Source organism: Urocampus carinirostris, chromosome 18, assembly GCF_059441175.1.
Source record: "Urocampus carinirostris isolate Australia breed hairy pipefish chromosome 18, RoL_Ucar_1.0, whole genome shotgun sequence".
NCBI classification, from domain to species: domain Eukaryota; kingdom Metazoa; phylum Chordata; class Actinopteri; order Syngnathiformes; family Syngnathidae; genus Urocampus; species Urocampus carinirostris.
This window is the reverse complement of record NC_142366.1, coordinates 17276486-17288246: the sequence shown is the minus strand read 5'-3', so window position 1 is coordinate 17288246 and position 11761 is coordinate 17276486. Positions and strand designations below refer to the sequence as shown.

The window sequence follows — 11761 nt, the reverse complement described above, 5'->3', positions numbered from 1 at the left end:
TGTATTAAACACGTTGCACCTTTTGCAACACAACCGTTTTTGGAACATTTTTTGGGGGGGAAAACGGCTCAGAAACTTCGCCATCAATCTGAAAATTTTAAATTTGGCTACACAAACAATTTACTTGTGACTTAGTTGTACCGGTTAGAGCACAGGTGTCAAACAGGCGGCCCGCGAGCCAGATCAGGCCCGCTAAGGGATGGAATCCGGCCCATGAGACAACACTCAGAGAAGCGCAAGAGAAAAACAAGCTGCAGGTTGAAATATGTCAACTTGATGTTACCAAAGAAAGGTGCCTCGAACAAAGACACTGTACAGTAAGACCTCGGTTATCGGGGTAAATGGGGACCAAAACCACCCGCGATAAGTGAAAATCCGCGAAGTAGCGGCGCACCTTAAAAAAAAAAAAATATATCTATTATTATTTTTTTAGACCCAGTTAATGGGGAGCAAAACCACCCGCAAAAGTGAAAATTTGCGAAGTAGCGACGCCCCTTCAAAAAAAGAAAAATCATCTCATCTCATTATCTGCACCGCTTATCCTTATTAGGGTCGCGGGGGGGCTGGAGCCCATCCCAGCCATCTCCGGGCAGTGGGCAGGGGACACCCTGAGCTGATTGCGGTGAAGCGGAAGCCGCACCGAAACTGCGGGCGGGGAAACGAGAACGGCGTGCCGTGCTAGGATTGTCGGCCAAGGGGGATTCCCGCAAAAAGTGAAAATCTGCAAAGTAGCGACGCCCGTTCCAAAAAAAAAAAAAAAAACATTACAGACCGCGGAGCTCTGAAGCCGCGAACATCAAACGCGAAGTAGCGAGGTCCCACTGTATTTTGTATTTCTTCTCTCTCTCTCTCTCTCTCTCTCTCTCTCTCTCTCTCTCTCTCTCTCTCTCTCTCTCTCTCTCTCTCTCTCTCTCTCTCTCTCTCTCTCTCTCTCTCTCTCTCTCTCTCCCCCTCTTTTCCACACCTTTTCTCCCACTTTCTGTCCCTGTCTCTTTCACTCTCTGTGTCTCTCTGTTTCTCTTCCTTTGTTGCTCTTTGTCTCTTTCTCTCTCTGTGTCTTTTTAACTTATTTTGCTCTAACTTCCTTTTTTCCTTTTCTCTCTTTTATCTTTCTTTATTCCTATCCTTCGCGCTTTCTTTTCTCTTTTCTGTCCTTCTGTGTTTCTATTTCTCTTTGGATTTCTTTCTTCTGCTCCCTTGCTTTCCCCCTCTCTCACAACTTCTCTTTTTATCTCTCTTGTTTCTCACGCTCTCTCCCTCTCTCTATCTTTGTCCCGCCCTCTCTTCTTTTCCCTCCCTCTTTCTCTTATTTCTTAATCTCTCTTTTTCTTTCTCTTTAATCTACTAGTACGGCCCCAGACAGAATGTTTGTTCTATCGTGTGGCCCCCGAGTTAAAATGAGTTTGACACCCCTGCGTTAGAGTATGGGTGGATGATACTGGATATTTTGGTATCGATTCAATCCAAGGAAATACAGGGAAGTATCAATATGATCCGATGTTTTATGCTTGGAAATATCATGATTGTAGAGCAAATAAGCCGAGCACAAACATGACTTACACCTTCTTCGTTTCAAATAACTCACTTTAGAATGGATGGAATGACGACTTCACCTTTTGGACAATCCTTGGATGTACCAATTTGCCATGTACCATAATACAATCTGATAACATGAAGTTTTGAATCTAATACATCAACATCCAAGGGTATGTATTGATAAAAAATAATGTTCTCACCGTACGCAAGTGTGTCAATTAGGGGGCCATTCTCAAGTACAAAACATTACGCTAATTTCTCAATTCTTTGGCTTTCTAACAAGTTTAGCAACTTCAAACACCGTCATCTGATGCTGGTGGCCTCAGATATCTGAGACCATGCCCAAAGAGGCATGGTCTGTTCAACCGCCCCTGGTCCAAATAAAAAGAGTAGCTGATCGATGGCTCATCCTCTTTTTCTCCTGTCTGCCTGCCTGGCTTACTTGATCATCTCGCACAACGGACTTGAGCTCAGCATGTGGACCATACCTTGCGACCAGTCGGAGTACGAGACCAAATATACTCATGATCATTGAATAATTGAAACCACCTCGCCTTAATAAATAAAAACACAGCACAGCAATTTTAGGCACTAAAACATTTTCTGTTATATAACCACGATGTAAACTTAAGCAAAGTAAGAAATAAACAGAAATATTACAACAATTTCAGAACAAACGTCAAGAGAGACAAACCCCCCAAAAAAGCAAAATAGCTAAAGTTGATTTTTATCAAACAATGTCATTATAAATGGGAGTATTAGTGTATTTTTCAAAAAAACAGCATTGTAACAAAGCTTCAACCTGCACTGGTATAAGAAAGTTTTGCTTCATATGAAACTCCAATGGACCCCTTCCTCAAGCCTAATGAACAGAATCTGAAATAGGCAAAATCAGATGGGGCTTAATGAGCAGAAAGCCGACCTGTCCTGTGCTACCTCAGCTTTGCCTTCTCCTGACTGATGGCAAGATTAGAGAGCTCATGAGGCTTGCTTGTAAATGCAAAAGTCAATCTTGCATACCCTCTTGCAGGTGAGAATACTGTTGAGGTGGACTTTTGTGATGCATCTGTCTTTTATTTTACTGAAAGGTGATTTCTCTTTTTGTTGTTGCCAAAAGAAACTGTAAAAATATATAATTTTGCAAAAAACTGAAAAAAGACCAACCATTCACACGCTCATTTAAACCTAGAAACAATTCTGGACCGGATGATTAAATTGACATGCATTTTTTGGAATGTGGGAGGAAACCAGAGTGCCTATATATATATATATATATATATATATATATATATATATATATATATATATATATATATATATATATATATATATATATATATGTATGTATGTAGGGTCGCGGGGGTGCTGGAGCCCATCCCAGCAATCAACGGGCAGTGGGCAGGGGACACCCTGAACTGGTTGCCAGCCAATCGCAGGGCACACAGGGACAGACAAGCTCACTCATTCACACCTAGGGACAATTTGGACCGGCCAATCCACCTGAAACGATGTCTTTGGAATGTGGGAGGAAACCGGAGTGCCCGGCGGAAACCCACGCAAGCACGGGGAGAACATACAAACTCCGCACAGTAAGTCCGGTAGCTGGATTTGAACCCACACAGGAGGTTCCCAAGACCTGTATATTGTATTCTTTTGGCTTTATTATTGTACTGTTCTCAGCTCAGGGATGCTGCTGGAAATGTGAATTTCCCTTCGGGGATGAATAAAGTATCTATCTATCTATCTATCTATCTATCTATCTATCTATCTATCTATCTATCTATCTATCTATCTATCTATCTATCTATCTATCTATCTATCTATCTATCTATCTATCTATCTATCTATCTATCTATCTATCTATCTATCTATCTATCTATCTATCTATCTATCTATCTATCTATCTATCTATATCGTTCGTTAGTTGAATTTTTTAGTAAGTTGCCTGGGTGCTTTATTTTGCATGTTCAAGGTTTGTATAAGGATGTTTAAGGCTTGTATAAGTAACCTGTTTTGTTTAACACTAAAATAAAAATCACGAAATAATATGCTCTATAAAGATGAATAAAGTTGAGTTTAACTTACTTTTGGAAGATACGCTTTAAAAGGTTCTCTTTCGTGGTAAAAAGTGGCTGAAAAAAAGCGTTCTGAGCATTTTCTCAACCGCATCAAGCTTTCTTATTCCACTTTCATGTCAAAAGAAATGGCTCAGCTTTTATTTACACCTAACATCAACCATATTGAATGGATGCACAAGATATTAAACAATAAAAAATGTCAACGTTTCTTGGCGCGCTGGAGAGGATAGACTTAGACAGTATAGGAAGCAGGAAGCGGATTTCTTCTTCGGGGTGGATGCTGGGTGACCTCCCACAGCGCCACATGTCGGTAGCGGTGGAGAGAAGCACTACAGTACTGTCCTGTACTTGGAAAAAGGAACACAATACAATAATAATAATAATAATAATAATAATTTCCTTTGTATTGTCATTCTTTGTAACAATGTACACAGAACAAAATGTCGATACACCTGACCCGTTGTAGCGAGCCGATGCAGCCGCAGCCAACAGAGGGCGCCGCCATTTTACCAATGTTATCTAACTTACAGCAATGTACAGATATTTTTCGATATCCCGCATTTTTTTTTCCGTATCTACCGTTTTACGTAAGTCAAATGGTCATAGGTAGGGGAGTTTCTGTATACCAACAACCTCCCTAGAATGGCACAGCATCCTAAACACAATTTTTTTGCTACATACATATTGACAGGTGCACACCCCCCACTTTTCTACCTCCCGCCAGATTCCAATTCCACGCTCATACAGTAGATCTCATCTACCAGAGTTCTTTGCTCCACACCCGCGAGGAGCTGGCCATGGTGGTGGTGGGCCCCCTGACCTTGAACGCAGTAACGCTCCTGCTGGTTCTGATCAGATGGGCCTGTCAACAGATATTTGGCTCAGTCCCTTCCTTCACGTCAAAGTTTATCATGGCTCAGGGAGTGTGGACAGTCCTGCACCCCCTGGCAGTCCTTGCAGTGGACGCCGTCCTCGGGGTAAGTCACTCAAAAATAACTTGGACACTTGTGCACTTTAAATAGGAGTTCACTTTATCTCGGCAAAGTGACTTTAGATTAAAAACGCGGGGAGAAGAGAGGATGAGTGAACAAGTGGAAGGTTAGCTATGTCTGTGTGTCTTTTAGCCATGGGGAAGTGTGTGTTCGATTTACAGTATATTGGAGGGTTGAGCAAACGTTTTTAAGTCGGGGGCCACATTTCGTTAAAACATTCGACAGAAGGCTGAGCCAGGAGACCTATGGAATATTTCTAATTGCATTCATATATAAATATACATGCAGTCATTTAAATATTATATTTAATTTTACATTTGTTTTAAATATATTAGTTTCACATTGGTTTGCAAATTCTCAGAGTTAAAGCAAAATACAGTATTATATCACTTCCCTGTTTGAGCATTTAAATTAATACCGTATATTCCGGACTATAGAACACACCTGATTATAAGCCGCACCCACCACATTTTAAGAGGATAACCGCTTTTGTACTCACACAAGCCGCACCTGTATATAAGCCGCATCCGCCCATATTACATTATGTAACACAATCACAAAATTAACCCAAACCCTACTTTGAGTCCCGCGATATTAACTGAGCATAAAGTACACAGTTCAAAAACCACAAATTAACGGAAAATGATACCGGTAATTACGATTTGATGCAGACCTGCATAGTCCGGGTCCCGTTAAAAGTAATCCAAGGAAAAAAAGTGTATATTTCCAGAGGTAAGGGTGGGGAAAATATATATCCACTATTGTCTGCCGTGATAAACAAACACTAATAAAATACCTTTACCGGTTCCCACTTCCCGTCATCCCCCGCGTCTGTTAAGCCCCTTCTTTTTAATTGGCCAGTGCAAGACTTATCAGAATAAGCGTCCAAAATAAATACAAATAAATACATTACAAAAATATACAGTTGCAAATACATATTATACGTGGTTACATATATTTACAAAGAAAGACGGTACACCGAGAGAGTTTTCAAAGCTTTAATAATAATATTATAACTTTCATCCCAAACCGTGCCTGTGAAGGGTAGCAAAACGCTACTAACAACATGCTCGCAATCCAGTTGATGGGTCTGTTAAAAAAACATACCGTACATGTAGAAATCACGGTAGCCCATTCTCATATTCCTCCTTTTAACTGATGTCATCAAAGTTGTCCTCCTTTAGGATGGGAAAGAGGACTTTGTCAAATAGACGTCGTCCCACGCTCCCTTACTCAAAAACACGCTAGCAACATGCTCGCAAGGTTAAGTTTGCGTGCAGTAGCTCTGTTTCCTTCTTTATTGGACTGCTCATTTGCTTGTAGCTTGTAAGCTGCGTCATGTGCCTTGAACTCGAGCGCCGCTGGCGGCCGTTAGAAAAATTACATAAATTGGCCGCATCACTGAATAAGCCGCAGGGTTGAACGTTTGGGAAAAAAGTAGCGGCTTATAGTCCGGAATTTACGGTAATTAGTTTATTTTTTTGTTTTTTCGTCGTGTTTTTGGTTGATTACTATAGTAATATTTTTGTAGTAGTGTTTCTGTATCAGTATTTTTGTATTATCCTATAATATTGCTTTCATAGTATACTGTCATTTTTCTGTACATTTATTTTCCGAATTTAAGCAAGTTAACAAAATAACTTTATAATGTAATCCGGTGCGGTGACACGGAAATGTCTTACCATATTTGTGAAAATAATGAATAATTCATTGAATTGAATTGCCGACCACAATTGCATTACAACTGTGGCTATTGGGATCAAACCGGATAGCAAGAGTAAAAGCACCAATTCCGACCTATCAATATTGATCCATCTATAAGGCTCAATGTATTATAGGGCGCATGGTCAGCTATTTAAAAAAATAAAGGCTTCTAGGTGCACCTTATAATCGTGAAAATACGGTATATGCATTTGTTTTTAATCTTTCAGGACAGCATAATTACTTCCCACAATGTATTTATATTCAATTAGTTCAGAACGACCGGATTGCTTCACACAATTGTCAATTGTCGATTAACCATTGCCCTCACCTGTGCCCGCTTGTTTGGCGCCAGCTGCTGCTCGTTTCCTGATTGGTTCCCCTCCTATTTAAACTCAACGCTTCCATTCACTCCTTGTCAGTCCGTCAGCGAACCTCCGCACATGGAAGGCAAGCTCTATCTGACTCTTTCTCCCCTCTGTCCCGTCTTTACCTGTATCCTGCTTGTCTGCCCCTGGCTTCCCGATCGTCTCCTGCTCCCTGACTTTTTCCTCCCTTCGACCACGCTCTGATCTCCCGTCCTGGCTACTCGACTCATTTCTGTCCATCGACCACGCTCCGATCGCCCGTCCCGGCGACTCAACTCCTTCCCGCCTTCCGACCACACTCCGATTCCATGAGCTCCCTGCTCCTCCTGCCCAGTGATCGCCGGATTGCTGGGCTTGCTTTCCCATACCTGACTTATCAGCTTCCGCAATAAATTTTGTGTGAAACGTTACGCGTCTGTGTCTACCATGTGTTGTGGTTCTGACAACAATGCCTTTCCCTTCATTCAGTTCAGAATACTGTAATTCAGCAGTCTGGTTTCAAATCTGACAATATTCTCATGGCCCAGCCAAACAACAACAAGGATTGTGATTTTGTGATTAAAAAAGATGTCACAATGATCCAAAACCTGTTTTTCTTTTTGCCACATTTATTCCTAGTGATCAAGTGGAGAGGATCTAGTGCACTGCCTGCTATGAATCAGGGTTTGATTCCTGTTGTATCCTAAGTAATGCAAATGTGATCAGTGATATATTCAGACTGATCAACCAATGTACTTTTTTCTATATCTTGTGCAACCCTAGTCCTTTTTAATTCCATGCACCTAATAGTCAGTTGCGCCTTGTGTATTTCCCGAAAAAATATCACAACATGTTATTATTTGGGGTGCTCCTTATAATTTGTGGCACCGTGTAGAGTGGGTAAAATGGTAATACTGCATCTTAATTCTGCAGCGTTTACACTACAGTCCGGACAGACCAGTGGGAGATGCAGCAAAGCTTTTTTGGCACTTCTACAGAGTCGACAAATCAGGTGCAGCTGGACTGGCCATCACTGTCTTCCTTTACGCAGTCATTTTTCTTCTCTCGGTCACCATCCTCTGTATTTATTTGCTCAGGTAAGCCTCGTTACCGAATTATAATCGGTGTTTGCATAGCACGGTGATGAGTGGTTAGTGCGTCCTCGGCACAGTTCTGAGGTCATGGGATCGAACATTCCTGTGTGGAGTTTGCATGTTCTTCCCTTGCTTGCATGGGTTTCCTCCGGGCACTTCGGTTTCCTCCCACATTCCAAAAACATGCATGTCAGGTAAATTGGCTGGTCCAAATTGTCCCTAGGTGTGAATGAGCGAGCGAATTGTCTGTCCCTGTGTGCCCTGCGACTGGCTGGCAACCGGTTCAAGGTGTCCCCTGCCCACTGCCAAAGACAGCTGAGATGGGCCCAAGCACCCCCGCAACCCTACTGAGGATAAGCGGTGCAGATAATGGCTGGTTTCTCCTTTTTGAACAAATGTGTATATTACTAAGAAACTGAATTCAAGCTACACTATTAATTATAAGTTGTATACCTTACCAATGTCCTAAAAGTATGAAGTTGTGAGAGCAATCAAGTTAGTTTGAAACTGAACGAAACTGTTGGGACAATCTGACACTGTAGATTGATACCTACCTCGCAACACTTGAGCCTTGCGTTTATAATCTGAGTATACTTAATCATCCGTCCATTATCCGGTCATCATCACTAGTGTCGCGGGGTGCTAGAGCCTATCGCATCCGTTTTCAGGCAATGGGCAGGGGACACCCTGAACCGGTTGCCAGGGAGTCGCAGGGCACACAGAGATGGACAATTCACTCGCTCATTCACACCTAGGGACAAATTTACCAGCTCGGTAGCCTAGATGATAGGGCACCCGCTCCGAGACTCGGAGGTCGCTGGTTCAAGCGTCGGCCGAGTCATACATAAGACTTACAACATTGGTACTCATTGCCTCCCTGCTTGGTGCTTGGCATTAAGGGTTGGAATCGGGGGGGTTTGGTCACCTAATGACTAAAATGGCTGCGCCCTGTTTGGCTGCGGCTGCATCGGCTCGCTACAGTTTAACTGTACGGGTCAGGTGTATCGACATTTTGTTCTGTGTGCATGGTTACAAAGAATGACAATAAAAAATAAATTCTATTCTATTCTATTCTAATTTGGACCGGCGAATGACCTGCATGTTTTTAAAATGGGAAAGGAAACCGGAGTGTCCAGAGAAAACCCAAAGCACAGGGATAACATGCAAACTCCGCACATTAAGGCTGCTAGCTGGATTCGAACCCATGACCTCAAAACTGTGCCCCCGACACACTAACTCCTCGTTTAAAAACATCTCTCCTTTTCACCTCCACGACCATGCGTACTGGTCCTAACGCTTCCGACATACAAGGAAAAAAAAGTGAAAACGGAACAAACGTTGATCTGATGCCTTTTGATTTCACAGTCGAACGGAATTACTTATGCAGGTTTGCCTGGACCTCGCACATCAGCGCGTGGAGTTTACATAAACACAATTGTAGATATATACACATGGGCACCGTGCACACCCGCCTGTGATTTCAGTTGGAACATTGAAAGCATTTCTAATCCAAAAGTTCAAATGTGTTTTGATATAGCGTGAACATATAACCCTCTTACGTGATCCTATTAGGCGGATGGCTTTGCATGGCTGGTATCACTGAAGCTTTCATGCATATTGAAATGGACCAGATATACTGTATAATGTATATGACTAGGACTTGTTTGACAGCATCTGTGTGTTCCAGTCATGTCTTAGAGATTGAGGTCACCCGTGCTGAATCATTGCGTTTATCTGGAGCGTCTTCAATACTATTGCACCATACTTTAAGGGATTAAAGCAGGAGTAATATAAAAACATAGTGTTTTACGTGTTTTTTCTTTAGAGTTTTACAAATTGAAAGGAGCAATTCACTGTTTGGATGGCGTGAAAGATGAATTCGGTTGACGGGCATGACTGTGTTTAGGGTTTCTAGACATGAAGGCGGATGACTCTAAAATTAGAACAGCCTTAAACTGTAAAAAATCAATTGAAAAAAAGACAGTTAAAGGGATAATGTGTATTATTTAGCTTCTCCTAAAGGTAAAAGAGTCAAATTACATTACATTAATTTATAATAATTTTAGTAACAAGCACAAAAAGTCATGAGCCATCATATGAACATACCGTAAATTCCGGACTATAGAGCGCACCTGATTATAAGCCGCACCCACCACATTTTAAGAAGAAAACTGAATTTGTACATACACAAGCCGCACCTGTATATAAGCCGCATGCACCCACATTTAAACATGTAACACAAACACAAAATTAACCCAAACCTGACTTCAAGTCCCGCGATTGAAACTAAATGTCCTTCATTAAAGTCCGGTCCAAAAATCACAGCCGGCAAAATGAAGAGAAAATGATATCGGTACTTAAGGTTTGATGCAGACCTGCAGAGTGCGGGTCCGGTTGAAAGTAATCCAGGAAAAAAAAGTGTATACTTCCAAAGGTAAGGGTGGGAAAAATATATCAGATGAACACATTTACTCACGCAACTCCTTTTTCTTTAACCAACTTTTTACCCCCTCTTCTTTCCTTGTCTGTCCCTCACCTTTAGCGGTCCCCACTTAAACTCTGCACCGCACGTTTGTTCCGCCCCTCATTTTGCGTTCACCCGTGCAACAAATCAGAATAAGTGTCTAAAATAAATACAAATAAATACATTACAAAAATATACAGTTGCAAATACATATTATACATGGGTTACACATATTTACAAATAAATACGGTACACCGAGAGAGTTTTCAAAGCTTTAATAATAATAATATAGCTTTCATCCCAAACTGTGCCTGTGACAGGGCTGTTAACGGTAGCAACACTCGAGCGCCGCTGGCGGCGGTTAGAAGAATTACATAAATTGGCCGCATCACTGAATAAGCCACAGGGTTGAAAGTTAGGGAAACAAGTAGCGGCTTATAGTCTGGAATTTACGGTAGATTTGTTTAAATGTTCGTACGTTTTGACCACCCGATCTTAATCCATTACAATGGTATTATCTGCTACCGAAACTTTATCGAGTTACTGGGTGTAATGGTAGCTGCCTAAATAGTTGTATGCATTTCCGGGTTACTACGCGTTATGGTGCCAGACATTCAATTTAAAAAATGAGCTACTGTTGGAAATAATGAGCATCTCCTATAAAAATGTGGTTATTTTGGCGATGGTTGTACGTCAACATCCTTTTCTTTTAAATACTCATAGGTTGAGAAATTTGTACACTATTTATATTACGTAAAATGAGGCTTTGTCAAGAACCGGAACAGGAGTAGAACCCAAATGTGTGACGTTTCTCACACAAGTTTTTATTTTACGGGAAATAGGCCAGGCATGTAGTTAACCCAAACGCCAGTGATTCAGCGATCATTTGGCAGAAGATGTAAGGAAGCAATCTGGCGTGGAATGACAGGAAGCCAGAGACCGAAGAGAATGATACCAATTTCAGTAGTAGATATCGGACAGATGGGGTCGATACCGGACAGGGCGGGACAGACAGGATTGATATCAAAACTGGATATCGGAATTAAACAGGACAAACCAGACGGGAACAAAACTGGAGATTGATATTAAACAGGACAAAATAGACGGGAAAAATACCGGACAGGAAAAACAAGCAGGAAACCGGACAGAGTCTAAACCCACGTCTTGTGGGTGCAGAGGTTTGTTGACAGACTGACAAAGGGTGAGTGAGAGCACTGAGCTTAAATAGAAGGGAAGCTAATGTGTCAACGAACCGCAGCTGGCGCCACTCGGACAGGGCCAATGGGGCGCCATCGTAACCATGAAAGGCTAACCGAGCAGGACCTCGCATGATTGTTTGCTATCTTGCTGCTACGGGTACTCCTAAACTCTCAAACCTCGTAAAATGCTGGTAAAAAAAATAAAAGAAAATGGTGGTTCTGGTTTGGTCATCTCAAGCCTCTGTAGTGTGTATTCTTCCTTGTGCTTCGTAGCATCACTTTTTGGTTACACTCCAGAATACAGCGACATTTAGTGGTCACATATTTCACTGTCCCTTTTCATCGAAGGA

At 41.8% G+C, this 11761-nt stretch overlaps 1 protein-coding gene across 1 annotated transcript in view; it reads left to right on the top strand.

Annotated features, from left to right (window-relative positions):
• ofcc1 (orofacial cleft 1 candidate 1) overlaps positions 1 to 11761 on the top strand; it is a 201023-nt gene that overhangs the window by 121377 nt on the left and 67885 nt on the right. Inside the window, exons 14-15 of the mRNA XM_088322071.1 lie at positions 4339 to 4591; positions 7588 to 7751. Coding sequence (XP_088178197.1) covers positions 4339 to 4591; positions 7588 to 7751 — 417 coding nt within the window. The remainder of the gene's footprint in view (positions 1 to 4338; positions 4592 to 7587; positions 7752 to 11761) is intronic.